The sequence below is a fragment of the Protopterus annectens genome, chromosome 4.part0 (genome assembly GCF_019279795.1).
Source record: "Protopterus annectens isolate FY-2018-M chromosome 4.part0, PAN1.0, whole genome shotgun sequence".
In the NCBI taxonomy this organism is placed as follows: Eukaryota; Metazoa; Chordata; order Ceratodontiformes; family Protopteridae; genus Protopterus; species Protopterus annectens.
The window spans coordinates 1,438,191,777-1,438,209,094 of record NC_056733.1 but is presented as its reverse complement, the minus strand read 5'-3'; the positions used below and the strand labels follow the sequence as shown (position 1 = coordinate 1,438,209,094).

Sequence of the window (17,318 nt, the reverse complement as noted above, 5' to 3'; positions counted from 1 at the left end):
TGGAGCAGGCAGAATCATTGTGCTCCCAGCCTAAGCAAAAAAACACACCTATCATGGGTGTCTTTATGGTGTATCTGGCACTCGCATTGGCATTTTCTCTTTTTACCTGACATCAGCTAAAAATTTCTACAACAACCAAGCCTAAGCAATAACAATTGGCTGTGTAAGGAAAAACAGAAACCCAGTGGGTTACTTAGCTTTTAGATGCGACATCTGAGAAGGAGCGATCACACGATGCACCAGTTGTGTACGGCTGAAAAGCTCTGAGGATTGTATGTGCAGATGTCACATTTAAGGCCCCTGGTTTATGGCCTTACGTCTGACATCTCACGCACACTGCAACAGCCAAGCTGAAGCTTTTGTATAGGAGCCGAAGTATGAGTCGCCTGAGGGCAGGAAATCCCACAACTAGAATACTGCAACATAGGAATAGAAGGACATCTACTGTTCCCACCTATTATACATGACAGTTTTTTTTGAATGTGTAGTTCCAACTTTTGTGTTACATGTACATACTAATATGTTTGGCAGGCTGAGCATCTATACAGCTGGTTCTTCTCATCTCCATTTGGAACTCTCACATTTTCAAGATTTTTTGTTTTATTGAAAACCCTCAAACAAAAAAACTAAATAAATTTTCAGAACCCCCCCCCCATTAACTTTAAACAAAGTAGCAAAAAAATGTAGCAAAAGAATCCAGATGACCACCACTGGTTAAAAAAGGCTTATTTAGACAAGCACTTTCACGTAGAACAAGCCACGCTTTATCAAGTCTTCAGTAAAGCAGTAAAAATCCATGCATATTTTATATCAAAAGCACTATCAATAAATTAATTAAATATATCATTAAAAAGATCCAACCCTTAAGATACATCATTTAAGTCTTCAGCTAGTATTACATCTTATTTAAGTGAGCGAGCTTCCAGCTCAGGTTTAATGCAGACACAGTTGTTCAGTCCAGGGTATACATGAGCTTGCAGCTTTAATATCCACTTTAATTAAATTCTTTCAATTAAGTTGTTTAAGTTACCCCCTCTCGTGTCATTATTGACATTTTGTAAGACTCTAAACTTAAAATTATGTGAAGGGAACTCCATTATATGCTTAGCTAAAGCATTTAATTTATTCTTATTTTTAAATCATATATATGCTGACAGATTCTGCATTCCGTGGTGGTGCAGCGGTAGTGTTATTGCCTCACAGCAAGAGGCTCTCCCATTCGATTTTCGGCTTGGGTTGGGAGTGCCTTCTGTGTGGAGTCGGCATGTCCTCCTCGCGGTCGAGTGGGCATTCGAAAGACATGCGTTGAATGGGCGTGCCTTCGTTGAAGGTTGGGCATCGGGCTGGCAACTCAACACCATAAAAAAAACAAAAAACAACTGCTAATCATTAGCGGACCGGAGTTCTGCTGTGGAGACCCCTAACCGGGAAAAGCCGAAAGACAAACGACAGCAACATTATGCTGATAGAAAAGACTCAGAGACAGAATCTATGTCTTCCCTATATAGAAACATGCACATGCAGTGCACTCTGCCATATATATCCCACGCATGCTGCAACAGCCAAGCTGAAGCTTTTGTATAGGAGCCGACATACGAGTTGCCTGAGGGCAGGAAATCCCACAACTAGAATACTGCAACATAGGACTAGAAGGACATCTATTGTTCTCTTCTATTATACATGACAGTTTTTTTTGAATGTGTATTTCCAACTTTTGTGTTACATGCACACACTAATATGTTTGGTAGGCTGAGCTTCTATATAGCTGTTTCTCCATTTAGAACTCTGTCACATTTTCAAGACTTTTTGTTTTATTGAAAACCTTCACAAAAAACTAAATACATTTTCTGAACACCCCACCCCTATTAACTTTAAACACACACACACACACACACACACACACACACACACACACACACACACACACACACGCACATCTTCAATTAAGTTTATCCCTCCAAATAGGAACATTTGCTCCAAATCGACAGCCACACCCACAGGCATTACCTAACCTAAAATAAAGGTTATCTATGCTAAAATGCAGGATTCAATCTATGCTCTCACTTACACTGATTGGTGTCTGCTCTTTTCCTATTTATATTCCTCTCCCAGATATTTACCATTTGTATACTTTCAAATATATTACCTTTTAGTCCTAAGACAAGTACACTGGATATCTTTAAATAAAACCGAAGTGTGCACTGTTCTATTAAATGCATTAAAGCATCAGGCCCTCAGCATTGTGAATTATCAGTCATTATTGTGTGGTTTTGTTCCTTTAAGAGCTATCAAATTGCTAACTTTGAATGTAAATGGGCTTCTTGCAATATTAAATCATTCAGGCAGTATAAAGTGGCCCTTTTAACTGACTGACAAGTTGTACTTGTTGAAGAGGGTCCCCCTTTCTAAGCCAATCATAACCTAAACAATTCTCCCAGACATACTTCCATCCAGTTAGCCACAACTCTACCCTCCATCATAGCTTTCGTTGTGTCAGCAAATAACAGCACCATGATTATCAGCACAACATGTATTGCAGTTATTCCTGCCCTCAAAATCAGTACTTTTTAAGTTCAGACAGATAATTCATTTTATTTATTTTTTTATTTTACATTTGTTGACCGGGATAGTCCGACTGGTTTCATGTCCATTTTCAGCAGAGGCCCAGGGAGAAAAACTCCAAGGTAAGCAGATACAATAAAAACAATGAAAACATATTACAAATATGGTATAGACAAAGAATACATAAGCAAACATGAATAGACAAGTTCAACAGGTTAGTTATTCCCTGGTGACAGTCAGGGTAAGTTTAACTGTAATCTGATTAATAGATTTTTCACATTCTTGATGAGAGTTAGCCAGACTTGTTGCAGTGGCAAAGCCAGTTTGTGTCAGATGTTGTTTGAGTCTAGTTATAAATTGGCCTAGGGAGGAGAGCAAAGTAATATCAGCTGGAAGTGAGTTCCAGGCTCTGCCTGCAGAGGTTGCAAAGAGGGAATCACCGGCTACATTGTTAATTTTGATTGTCTGAATTAGTAGTCTGTTTGAGAATCAAAGCAGTCGTGGATTGTTATAGGAGGTGATAAGAACTCACATTTTAATAAAGACAAAATTTAATTTCTTACATCTGTATTGGAAAAGTAAGTAAGAATACTTATACAAAAGAAAATTAATGTTTTATTTTGCAAACTGTTAAATAACACGAAAAAGAGAGTTGTGACTTATAGTTGTCTATTGCAAGGCTTAATCTCTTCAGCATATGGAGTTCGCTCACTGCCTAAGGTCCCTAATTTTTTTTTTTTTTTGGAAAATTCGAGTATACTTCTCCATTTACCCTCCATCTTTTTTTTTTTAAACAATGGAAATGGTTTGACTGGAATGGTTAGAGCCATCGGGGGAAAAAAATCCTCATTTTAGCTGGGTACAGAATCTCAACATACATCCTTCGTTTTACTTCGCCTGACAGCTGGAATGGGTCTACTTCTACTATCTGTATTATAAGGAGAGTAATCACTGTCTACAAATTACCACACAGAGCCAATCACAAGTTGCTTCTCTCTTTTCTTCAGTCTAGATAAAATCTGGACTTTTAAGTTGTAGTTCTGCAGCTGGACTAAGATCGGCTATGGAGGTCTTCTTACAGGGTTTCCTGGCACATAAAATGTATGCACCCTATCAATAAGGATCACACCTGCTGAAAGGTCTGTCCATTTGCTAATTTGTGGTTTTAAGACAGCTCTCCTTTTTCCTTCTCTGGGATTTTGCAAAAGCCCAGGTTCTTCTTCCTTACACAATCATCAATGTCTACCAGTTTTTCTTTACTTTTGCCCTGTATTACATCATACTCTGCCATTTTCCCCTTCAACTCACCGGCAGATTTCAGGAATAATGACAATTCAGCCTCATAGCAGACAAGGGTCTCAGCCATTCCCTAATCATTTGCCTTAATATAATCAGTTAGCATGCCCCTTATCTTTAAAACTTCATCACACATCTTGTCCAACTTCTCCCAAAATGCATTAATTTCATTATTGTGTTTTTTTACTGGCAGTTAGTATCCACATTGCAGAATCCCACCAAGGGTACAGGGGATTCCCAGCCTCATTCATACTTTCTTCTACCTTAACTTTCATATAGTTTGTCTTCCGTTAGACTTCCTTTAGTTATCTGACAACATTCTCTAGCCAAGCTAAGTTCACTGATTTAGTGCAATCAGTTTAGAAATACCAGCTTTTTACAATATTTTTCACATCACCCATGGGGAGAATAAAGAACCTGCTTATTAAAAAGCACACACCACACTGGAAGCCAATGTTCTTCTAAGTGTTGAGCAGGCCAGTATGTAGGATTCCCCATTTCAAGAAGAGCTTGAGCAGACAGGAATTACAGTTCGGAGAGTTAGCCAATGCATTAATTTCCCCCTGGAGTGTAAGCAGCAGTAAGAGTGATGACCAAACCTATGGCTCACTACCTAATCACAGTGTCTTTCTGCATTAGATGTATGAATATGTGCCATCTTTGACAGGAAACTTTGGTGCACATCCCCCAAAGCTTCACAAACTGGTTTCTGAGTGAGCATTTTTTATGTCTCATCATCACCACCCAAAAACTGATGACAGCTCAAACTCTTACTAGACGAGCAAGACCACAAGATATGACCAGTGTCTGTCTTCCATCCCCCAAACCTTCCCATATTGTTCCACTAGTAGCCTTGGATTATGTAAGATGTAGTCTGTCAGTTCTTTGTCAAACATTCTTCACAGCTGCCATCTTAAGAAAATTCAGGAAGGCCTAACAACTTTCCCTTTCATCTCCTATGAGGCCATGCTTAAGTGTTGGGTATGATAGGTGGGTTCTTGTAATCTGGTAACTGCAGCAACATTTAGAAGGTTTCAGCACTTTAGACATTGTAGAGGGAATATTCCTGTGGCAAGCATAAGGCTGAAGATACAAACGTTTTCTTCTTTCGGCTTTTCCCGGTTAGGGGTCGCCACAGCGGATCACCTGTTCACTCATGATTGGCAGTAGAGTTTTTACGGTGTCGAGTTGCCAGCCCGGCACCCAACCTTCCACGGAAGGCACACACACACACTCACTCACACCTAGGGCCAATTTAGAGTGTCCAATCCACCTACAGCATGTCTTTGGGATGTGGGAGGAAACAGGAGCACCTGGAGGAAACCCACGCGACCACAGGGAGGACATGCAGATTCCACACAGAAGGCACCCCAGCCGAGGATCGAACTGGAGAACCTCTTGCTGTGAGGCGACAACGCTAACTGCTGCTCCACCGTGGCTGCCCTAAGGCTGAAGATACAAACTATGTAACACCAATAAAGAAGCGAGCAATGGCTGAGTTTACCTCGTAGATTAGTTATGACAACATGGCATGCATCTAATGGCCAAAACATGAGAGTGGCAGAGAATCCAGAAATATGTTAGCCTGAGGGTATCAGTAAAGGAAATTTCAATAGTTGCACACTGCAAAAAGCCAACAAAGTCAGATCATTTTGCTTTTGCTCTACTATCTCCCAAATTATCATATTCTTAAAGATGACAGAACAGATAAAATAGGGATGGGATGCTTGCTGGGTTATGGTGAATTTTATTTTATAGTAAATGAACAATAAATACTTGCTTTCAATTAGCCAAGTCTAAAAGTATAACCTACCAAAGAAAAATGCCTTGCTAAAATTGAACAGGTAATTCTGGTGCTGTTTGTTTTGTTGATATGCAGGAGGTCCATCAGGGTGGAGTCTGACAATGCCTTGCATGCCAGGCATAGATCTTTCCTCAACAGCCTGTGAAAGAAAGAATACAGGGATAGGGCCTTGAGGTGGTCTGCATAGGAGAGGTTACTTATGTCCTGTATTCTTTTAGTGAGGAACCTCTGTGGGCATTCAAATGGTTGGATATGCCTGGTTATGTGCATACCAAATAAGGGCATTGTACTCAATAAGTCTTATGAAAGCCAAACACAGTGGGACATTAATCACTTCATTGGACCTAGATGCCATACCTTTGCTTATAGTTGTACAACATAGAATTATTTCCTCACTACAGTAGAGACGTGATAGTCAAAGGCTAGATTACAGTCTATGTGTGCCCCCAAGTCCTTGACACTAGGTCAACTCTTAGGGGTGTGTTGCTAATATGATAGTTACCATGGGCAGATGACTTCACAAAGAATACCATTCTGTATTTCTTGGTATTTAACTTTAGTCCATGGCTCTGATGCCAGTTATTTGCCTATGTCAGCCCTTCTTGAAGAACATTTGTGCCTGTGGGGGGATTCTATGACTGCTCCTAATTTGCAATCATATGCAAATTTAGTCAGTGACTTCAGAGAAGTAAGTGCACAAAAGGAGCAATCCCAGGGCTGACTCCTGAAGGATTCCACTTATGACTGGCCTCTTTGTAGAGGTGGGACTCCCCAATTTTAACTTCTGGGGTCTTATCTGTGAGCCAGCTGGCTATTCACTGAGTGACATAAGGGTTTACACCTAACATCTTGAGTTTATCAACAATGTCCAAGTGGGGTATTGTGTCAAATGCCTTGGCCAAGTCAAGGTAGACAACATGAACCATTCTGCCCTCATCCCTCATAAGTAGGGATATATGGAACATTCAAACCCTGGACCCCTCGCAGTTTGGGTTTGTGAAGGGCAGATCATGTCTGCTCAACCTGATAGACTTCTCCGAATCTGTCACCAGAGCGGTCGATGAAGGCAAGGTAGTCCATACAGCCTACGTCGATCTAGCCAAGGCCTTCAACACCATCCCCCACTCAGGGATCATTGACAGACTCACTTACCTAGGCATTAACCCCTACATCATAAGATGGGCTGCCAACTGGCTCATGTACAGAGCCCAAACTGTGAAAGTAGCAGACTCCAAATCCGACTACCAGGCAGTTACAAGTGCAGCCCACAGGGATCTGTCCTGGGTCCTCTCCTGTTTGGTATCTACTTCTCTGAAGTTCAGGCCAACACCAAGGGACTCTGGTTAACCAAGTTTGCGGATGACTGCAAACTGGGAGCTATTATTGATTCTCAAGCTGATGTAGACATCCTACAAAAAGGCCTCACAGACACAAACAACTGGTGCCAAAACCATGATCTTAAGCGTAATTCTAAAAAGTGCATTGTCATCCCCTTTGGGAAAAAACATGGTGCCCACGAACTACCACATCGTCTGCAACCCACTCAACTCCAAATGTGTGATAAAAGATCTAGGGACATAGGTAGATAGCAACCTCTCCTTCGACAACCATGTTGCCACTGTAGTTAGAAAGTCCTATGTGGCACACCTCATTACAAAAGGTTTCTCTTCCAGGAAGAAAGAGGTCATACTCCCTCTCTACTCATTCCTCATTAGACCCATTATAGAGTACAATGCCCCATGTAGCATGTACCTCACTAGACACCTACAACTGGAGAGGCCACAAAAGTTCCTCACAAAGGGATCCTAGGACTCAAACTCATGCCTTATACAGACAGACTCAAACTCCAGCTTTACTCAGTCTCATATCGCCTACTTAGAGGCGATCTCTGCCTGGCATACAAAGTCATGTCTGACCCAGATTTGCTAGACATGCTTCATCTGAAAAAGTCTGAATCCCTATGCACCACACGCTCCAAAGACTTCAACCTCAACACCACAATAAACAGAACCAGCTGGAGGGACAGGTTCCTAACCCAGAGACTTCCTATACACTGGAAAAAACTCCCCATTCATGTCAAGAAGAGCACTTCACTAGCCTTCTTCAAGAAAAATCTTGACGAGTGGATGGATAACAGGAAATTCACCCCGAGGATCACTTCAACAGCCTTGCTAGATAGGGGCACAAGGAACTAACGTCCGGGAAAAGGACGACTGGGAATATTCTTGGGCTAGGCTTGTGTTGGCTCCAGGGCCATTAGCCTAGTACTCACCTATGAACCTATGGTGACCTTCTCAAAAAGGTCCACCAGGTTGAGTAGGCATGATGTATCCTTGACAAAACCAAACTGGGTTGGGTCCAGTGTCTGCAGGTTTCCTATGTCATTACTGATCACTTCCATGATAATTCTTTCCAAGGCTTTGCATACGAGACTTGTGAGGCTTACAGGTCTGTAGTTTCCAGGGTCAGTAGATGGCAGGGGGATGTCTGCTGCTGTTCTCCATTCAAAAGGCAAGAAGCCTGTTTGGAAGTTACAGTTGAATGGCAATTCCAGACCACCTGACAAGTCATATTTCTTGCTATTTAGAAGGCATCCTGGGATATTGCCTGGGCCCACTGATGCACTGTTCTTGGCTTTAGAGACAGCATTAAGAACCTGTTCCCTAGTGATGGTAGAGGGAGTTACATTTGAAGGTATTTCCTGAGGGGAGGTTGAGAGGCAGGGAGGGGTAAAGCTGGAGCTGAATTTGCTGGCCAGCAGGTTTACTATATCTTCTAGCTCACTATAGGTGGATCCATTAACAATGAGCTCATCATCATCATCCTTGGACAAGATAAAATGCTGCTCAATGCTGGGCTCATACCAGCCTGGGACACACATTCTGAGAGCTCGATGATGTCCATGATGTCTCTCTTCATATAGTCTAGGGAGGCATGTCTCAGGTCATTTACACCCACATGGGGTATGACTGAGTCACAGTGGTACTTGTGGTCCAATGACCCAAATGCGTACATAATGTGGGTTATCCAGGCCCTGATAAGCAACTGACCATGACTTTCTCCTTTCTCAGCCTGGAGAGAGGGCTATCAGTGTGTCTCACAATGGTGTCACCAATGACCAGAATGCTGGATTGTGTGATGGCTTGCCTTATGGGCTCAGAAGTAGAGACTCCATGAGATGTGGCTGTATGTATTGATATGGGTGTTCTTCTGAAATAATGCATTTGGAACTGCTGAGGTATTTGTTGTGTATTTCATCTAGCAGGTCTTTGGGGTTCAGGAAGGTTATTAAGTTCCTCAGAATATGTGGGTCTATGTGCCTGCTCTGAACTTTGTATGATACACAGCGTGTGTACTACTGACAACCTGACTGACATCAGGAGTGCTTTTATGTCAGAGCTTTACTTCCAGTGATATTGTTTGAATACATCTCGCACATACAGTATCAGTTTGATTGACAATTAGCTGTTTGTCAGTAAACACGAGGCAATTTCTGCATTGCCTCAGGATGCTCATATCCACCAAGCTGGCAACAGAGATAGTGGGAAAGTTCATATCCATGGCAACAGGCCCTTTTTATTGATTACATGGTTGCAGTGGGAATATAAAATGTCAATATTATCTATTCGGTGTGCAACTCTGGTGGAAGTGCTTGTCCCTGCAAACTAGTTGTGCTTTTACAGGAAAAATGTCAACTAAAAGTGTCTGCATCTATACAGGGCACTGACAAACATTTCAGGGGAAACTAATGATGTTATATTCTCCTTCTTACCCTACCTGAGACTCTCAGGATTCCCAGCCACTACCCCTGTGATTTTTCACTGAACTGTCACTTGTCTTTGCAGTTTAACAGATGCTTCTGTCTGGATCAGCATGACTTGACTTACTGCAAAATTCCTGTGGAGTTAACACTTTTTCTTTTGGATTCTTTGAGGAATCTACAACCCTGGTACCCCTGAAAAAAGCATATAATGTGCTTCTGCTTATTGCACAATATATTTTACCTAAACAGTAAGAGTTTACCAAAAGACATGTCAAACTACCATAATTTTGTATTTGTTAACTTGGGTAGAGCATTGATCCACCTGGCGCGCTTTCAAATTCAGCCTGGGAGCACTGCACTGTCTGGTTAAGTGCCTTGCTCAGTCACACAGTTAAACAAATGGAGGCTGAGGAAGATTAGCTTTGTTAGCAAAACCTGTATAATATTGTCAATTTGTTTCTATATCTACCTTGTAATCTTTTGTATTTTATGGATCCAAAACCAGCAGAAGGATTGAGAAACACACCCACATACATACACGTGCACACACAGATCCTGCCAAGCAAAACACAATTAACATAATACACTCACCATGTGGGGACTCTGCTGCCCTCATCCACATCCCCTTCTTAAAATGACTAACTTCACAGTTACACAACTTTGGAGAAAACAGAAGCACCCTGCAAAGATAAAAACTGTTGCCACATGAACTACAAACTCACACTCACTTCATTCAATAAAAAAATATGATCAAAGAGATGCAACTTCAGGGAAATGTGAACACAGAGTGAATGTGTATGACTTCTATATGTTTCTGTATGTAACATAATACAACCATGTTCAGAATCTGTTTCTCCTCGAAATCTGAAAACTGTCCCTGCTCAAATGAGCATAATATTCCAAAAATAAATCAATGTATAACATTATATTTTGATTTGTTTTGCCACTTACCATCCTCTTCCTTTCAAGTTACTACCAGAACTGCCATCAGCATTGGCATCTTTCTTCCCATTCTGTATATGTCAAATCAACAGTGACTATCACCTAGAGCCAATATTCTCACCACCAGGTGGTTAAGTATACATTTCCTATCTGGTTGTAACAGGTACGTTTTCATTCTTCCTCAACAAATGAGTTTTGGATCCGATTCTAGGATCTGACTCAGCCACGTACTTTAGACTTTGGATCCAACTCTCGAGCTCCTCCCTCTACCCATAATGCCCTAGTCCATCCCCGATACCTCAGATCGATTTTGTTGCCATAAAATCCCCATAAATTAGATAAAGAAATGGATAGCTCAAGGAATAGGGCTCAAACCTGGGACTAAGTTCCAATAATTAGTTCAACAGGTTCCTCCTGAAGATTTTGGGAAGGGGGATGGATTGGGGAAGCTGAGAAAGAATGAAAATGTACAACACAGATGCCTAGTTATGGTTTGTAAATAACTTTTAAATCTGATGTTGCCCCTTTCATTCTTCCTCAATGAATGGGACAGAATCCCTAGCTAATCTTGGGTGGCCTTCATGGAAGGAAACTGGGAAGAATCGTTGAGCCAAAGGCAGCTCTGCTTCTAGATATTAGATCCAATTTGTAATGAGTAACAAAGGTATGAGCACTGGAGCATGTGGCTGCTGTGCAAACATCATCAACAGAGGTTCTTGACCAAAAGGCAGATGAAGTGGCCATGGATCTACTTGACTGGTCTTTAGGCAGTCTTTGTAAGGAATCACCTTGTTGAGAATAGATCCAAGAAATGCAATCAGTTATCCATTTTGTCAGTGCAACTTTAGACACTGGATAACCCAGTCGATCTGATGAAGAAGATACAAATAGCCGATCTGATTTTCTAATTTGTTTCATTCTGTGTAAACAGAACCATAATTGCCTGTATACATCCAGAAGATGTAGCATATATTCTCCTTTTCTTGAAAAAAAATATAAAAAAAATAGCAAAAGAATGGATTGATTAAAGTTAGATTCTGAGGCCACCTTAGATAAAAAAGAAGGATTTGTACATGTTACTCTGTTTTTATGAAAAATAATGTAAAGAGTCTTTGATGAAAGAGCCTAGAGTTCAGAAATTCTTTTTGCAGAAATGATAGCTAGTAAAACGACTTGTTTGCCATGACAGGAATGCCAAGGCATCTGGGTGCAAGGACAATCGTCCCTGACTGCCACCAAAGGTATGCAGTCAGGCAGCACTTCAGGAACGCTGAAAGGGTCTATCCAGAAAAGAATCTCAGAAACCCTGATTTTGTGGGCCTCCTCTGCCTCTAGGGTGACATCTATCATTAGAACTGCCTCCTCTGACTCTGAAGGAGTTATCCCCATGTACACCATGGAAAGGTCCCTGAGCTTTGCAAAACCACATTTTCTTACTGCCTCCCTGATTTCTAAAGAATGTTTGTTGAGGGGGTAGAAAACTTGAGTTCCATGGCAGACAGGGTCTTTCTTTTTTGTTCCCTGTGGATAAGTGTTTCTTTCACAGATAGACCAAAAAAAGATGTTCCAGCAAAGGGAGCATTGATGAAAGATGTCTTGAAAAGTCTCCTCAAAGTTGCACAGCTGCATCCAGGCATGTCTCCTTATGGCAATGCCTGAACCGGCAGCCTGTGAGGTGCCTTCAGCAGCATGAGAGATCAACCTCATGGACACATTGGAAACTGACAAAAGAGTGGCCAGCTGAGAAGATGACCTTTTGAAATCCGCTGCAGACATGGACTCCGAGAGAGAATTTGACAGTTCTTTGGTCAAATCTCTCTGCAGTCCTGTAAAATGTGTCAAGTAGTTAAGAGACCTCAAGGCGAATGCCACTGAGGCAAAGACTCTCTTTCCGAATCTGTCCAGAGCTCTAGACTCTCTGGTGGGTTAAGTGAAATGCATCATGTGATTTGTTTATTAGAGTATTTAATGCAATCTGTTTTATTCTTGTTTGTATCTGATGAAACAGTATAACCTGTGAAAGCGCTCACACCTTTGTGAATAAAGAGATCTGAAGAACTGGAGCAGTCTGCCATTTTTGGGTTCACTTGTGTACTTGGAATTGTTTGCTTGTTTATTTTATGTGAGCCTGAAACTTGGAGAATTGTGGTGGTTTGCGTTTTTTACTAAAACAAACAATATATAAAAGAATAACTTTTTTTTTTTTGAAAATAAAAGGAGAAATTACCAACAATGGTAATTAAAGATTGCCATAAAAGGTGGGTAGAAAGGACAGAAGCTACTGGAAAGAAAAATTACCAGCTATGGTAACAAGAAGAAAATACTATATAAAAATTGTATTTACGCTACTCAAAATATAACTGGAAACTAAGAGGGAAGTCAAAGCTAAAGAAGATTAAACATTAGAATAATGAAAGTTAACTACTTACAAATAATTATCAGAAAACTCTGTACTAAACATTTGAGATAGGGACCCTATATCTGAGCATGATGGTGTCAAATGAGATCTAGGGTAATGGGGATGGACTAGGGCATTATGGGTAGAAGCACAAGACATTGGGTAGGGTATTTAATGAGTTGCTTTACACTTGAAACTTTGTCTGAGGAAGTCTCACTATCAGTGAGACGAAAAGCGCTTTACGTTATTTTTGCTGTTTGCTGTTTTTAAATAAAGAAGTGTTCGTATTGTGGACTTAGCTACTAACTACGCCTTGGCTTTTTGTGGGCTTGTGCTTGGCTGCTGGGACATTCCTTTTACTGCAGTAAGGCATTGTGGGTAGAGGGAGGAGCTCAAGCGTTGGATCCAAAGTCTAAAGTATGTAGCCGAGCCTGATCTGAGGATTGGATCCGTAACCCATTCATTGAGTAAGAATGAAAAGGACAACATCAGATCCAAAATTATGTTATATAAATACTTATGGTATGCTAATAATTTACTTTTTAAAACATATAATTAAATAAAACCAGAAAAACAAGATATGAAGCCAAACCTGGGTTTCAGAGAGCCATTTGCACTGAAGTGTGAATGTAGGAGCAGAAGCTGAAGGGTAATCTACAGGCAGTTCAAACTTCAGGACAACTGGTGGCAAAAAATCAACCATATATATGACCTGTTCATTTCTGCCTGAAAGAAATAAAAATCTAAATTAGATTCTTATTCAAAAAGTAAAAAAAAAAAAAAAAACGTACAGAACACTGAATAATATAGGATATAATGCATACTTTACTGGTGTACTATATAAAGCCAGTGACTGAGTACCTATACCTTCTTGATAAGTGCTCTGAAGTCATTTAATACATAGCTTAGATTACTTTATCATACTTAAAATGTAATTCTTCAATATTTTTTGTAAAAGATAGATAAACAGGTATACTGATGCAGAAATGTAATGCACAGCTGTGTGCTGATGCAGATTTTATGTATAGCCAAGTGACCATTTTTTACCAGTAAAAATGCTAGATTCCTCATCCTTAAATGTAATTCAGAATATATGAAAAATGCATCTGATTAATGGCTATTCACTTATTGATTACAATTAATACATAGGTTCACAGGTAAGTGATAGGACAACTACCCTTGTGGGCCATTTTAAGCCTAGTCAATTTCCCTTTCTGTGCTCAAAATACCTTATCCCATTTGTTTATAGATTGCCTTACCCATCCCATAGTTGAGAATTATATATTTCCCCTAATGGGAATAACTGGGATCATACCATATATAACTTAAAGGGACCGATGCATGGGATAAAGCATTTACCAGTGGAATGTGTCCATTAGTAGTACAGAGGGCAGGCCTGTGATAAATTTTCTGTTTCCCATCCACAGATATAAGTTAGCACCTAATAACATATGTAAATACAATTAATTACATACTAATTACGTACTTAATTACATAGTACTGAATCTAAGAATAAAAGCTTGTATTTACTTCTCATATGAAATGACAAAGAAACAATTATGCTGTAAAACCATCAACTATTTAAAATCGGACTATAACAATTCCCAAAATAACTTCCAATATGCCAAAATCCTACACAGAAACAAAACACTAAAGATACACATCATAATAATGTAATGTATATTATCCTATAATGTAATGTCTGGACTCCTTTTCCAGTCACACCTCTGAACCTTCCATCTCCAAAATGTGAAACACTTCCTTGAGTAATGTGAAACAAATGGGAAAATGTGGAAACTTACATAAAAGCTTCAGCTAAATGTTACTTTATACTTACAGAAAGTTCTTCTGATGAATTAAAATAATTTTCTATTACTTACCATGAATATTTAAAAAAATACATTACAAATTAATAAATAACAGACCTTTTCATTGTGAAACATCATAGAATGTAGAGTTTTTAGGACTCCGAATAAGTAACATTCTTCTTGATGAGGTACAACTGAGAGGTACGATCTCATTAAATGTATATGGAAAACCCTGCTAATGATGACATTATCAGATATGTTGCTTCATGATGGCTCATAAACTAATTCTATCTGAGGCCATTGAGACTTCTTAGTATGTTTACACTGCTGGAAGTCAGGATTTTGTATTCAATAATAAAATATTTATTCAGCCTTCATTCGTGGCTTACGGTGGGGGGTGATGAGTGCAGGGGCGCAGATGAAAGTACTAAATGATGCTAACAGTTGGTGTTGGTGTTCTCTCAGGAACTTTGCTTAAGCAGAACAGCAATATCAGTAGCTGAGCAGGGATAAATTTGAGGGAGTAAATAATTGTATATATGGTAAAAGTTTCCATCCTTCCCATTTAATATCTGCCCTTCCTTATAATGAATTGCTACGCATTTCAAGGTTAACTAGTGATAGCAGAAAAAAGGAGGGAGAAATAGAAAAAATATGTAATAAATTTAAAAACAGAGGCTATAGTGTAAAAAGTGTTGAGCAAGCTAAGAATAGACTTATGTTAGGAAATCAAGATAAAAGATTGGTAGAGTATAAAGGTAGACCAGACAGGAATAAAAATAATAAGCCAGTGGATAAAATATTTTTTGTCACTACATATGGTGTCTATACTGAACAGCTGGTTAAAGTAGTTATGACCCATTGGAACTATTTAATACAGGATCCCTTTTCGGGAGAATTATTGCCTCAAAGACCTATGGTGTCATATAAACGGGGGTATTAAAGATATGTTAGCGCATGCTCAGTTTAATTTTCCTGCAACAAGGTTGAGTAAATCTATATTAGATCTCGGTTTCTGAGCTTGTGGTCGCTGTAGTATATCTAGTCACACAGTATGTACTTTTGATAACATAAATGGACAGAAATTTGATTTGTGTAACAGCTATAATTGTCTGACAGAAGGAATTATTTATGTGCTTAAATGTGAATGTAATTTATTTTTATATAGGGGAATCTAAACGGAAGTTTCATGCTAGATTTCTAGAACATTTAAGAAATATCAGAAATGAGAAGGTGGAAAGCCCATTAGGATTACATTTTAAAATGTATCATAACAGTCATGGGAGCAAATTAAAGGGTAGGTACTGTTTTGGAAAAAGTATATTGTGAAAGGGGTACGTGTTTAAAAAGTAAATTACAATATAAAGAAGCACTTTTTATTTTAAAATTTAACACCCTGTACCCTAATGGGTTAAATAGAAAGCTTAATTGCAAATGGCTCTTGTAATGAGTTGTTTTTAATTGTTTTATTGACTTTTAGTATATAAATGAAACTGAAAACTGGTATGGTTGTACTCTGTTAAAGGCATTTGCCGAGGCACTAGACAGAAGTAAAGTTTATTCTTTACAGCTATTACTACAAAAAAAGTTTTTTGTCTTTGGATCTACTGGCTGAGTCATTTTTGGAATTGGTTATACGTTTGTGGTCATCTACTATAACTCATTCCATACCTTTCAGCCCCAGAACATGGACCGAAGCTCCAAAGGCGGTGGTGTCTCCATATTCATAAAGGATATACACACCTCCAGACAAAGTAGCCCAGCATAATGCATCCGAGATACTTCAGGTACAACTAACATTGGTAAAATACACCAAAAAAACACGGAACGCAGCACAGACTGTACTGATAATCCTTTAACGATTCTGGTACCTCGGCCTTCGCCTTCTTACGGAATGTTTTACATAAGAACAACAGTCATACTTAAGCAATCACTCATTACTGCTTAATTAATCAATTAACTTTTATATATTGAAATATTTAAAGATACATATCAAACTTCATTGATTCCTACCTAGACACATTATAAAAAATGCATAGAATTATCTATATCATCATACACTTATCAAAAAATTATCAAAAATATATAAACTAGATAATATTATTACTTGAAATTGCCTTTGCTTCCAGATTCATACCATTGGGATAAACAGTATTAAAATTAATAATAAACCTTGGGTTTAACATTGCGGTAAGATGGCGACTCAGGTCGTTGCTTCCTATAGGTCCCCAACCATGTCCCAAGACTCACGCCACATTCCTAAGCACCCTGAAAACTATTAGGGTCCAACCAAACACTCTTATACTAGGTGACTTCAACCACCCCTCCATCAACTGGGAAAACTACTCATGCACCAATACATGGCCCAATGCTTCCTGGAATTCATCAGTTACAATGCCCTGGACCAGCTCATTCTTACCCTCACTAGAGGAAGCAAAATCCTTGACCTGGTTATTACCAACATGGGAACCGTTGCTCTACACCAATAGTCAATTCCTCCCTGGTTAGATCCGACCACAAACTAATCACCATGGAAATCACATCTCACCCACACACCTCCAAAGGTAACCACCATGAAAAACATCTCCAAAGCTGACTTGTTTCTAAAAACAGAGGTGGCTAACTTCATGGCACCCATGTCAATGGAAAACAGATGCATGACTGCCAAATCATACACCAATGCAGTGTATGAACGTGTACATAAATGCATGGAACTAGCCATACCCAACAGAACCAAGAAGCTCT

The 17,318-nt window shown here is 39.5% G+C and overlaps 1 protein-coding gene across 1 annotated transcript in view; it reads right to left on the bottom strand.

Annotated features, from left to right (window-relative positions):
- Positions 1 to 17,318, bottom strand: part of LOC122800459 (E3 ubiquitin-protein ligase RNF14-like) — a 206,386-nt gene that overhangs the window by 38,929 nt on the left and 150,139 nt on the right. The window contains exon 3 of the mRNA XM_044069903.1: positions 13,358 to 13,491. Coding sequence (XP_043925838.1) covers positions 13,358 to 13,491 — 134 coding nt within the window. The remainder of the gene's footprint in view (positions 1 to 13,357; positions 13,492 to 17,318) is intronic.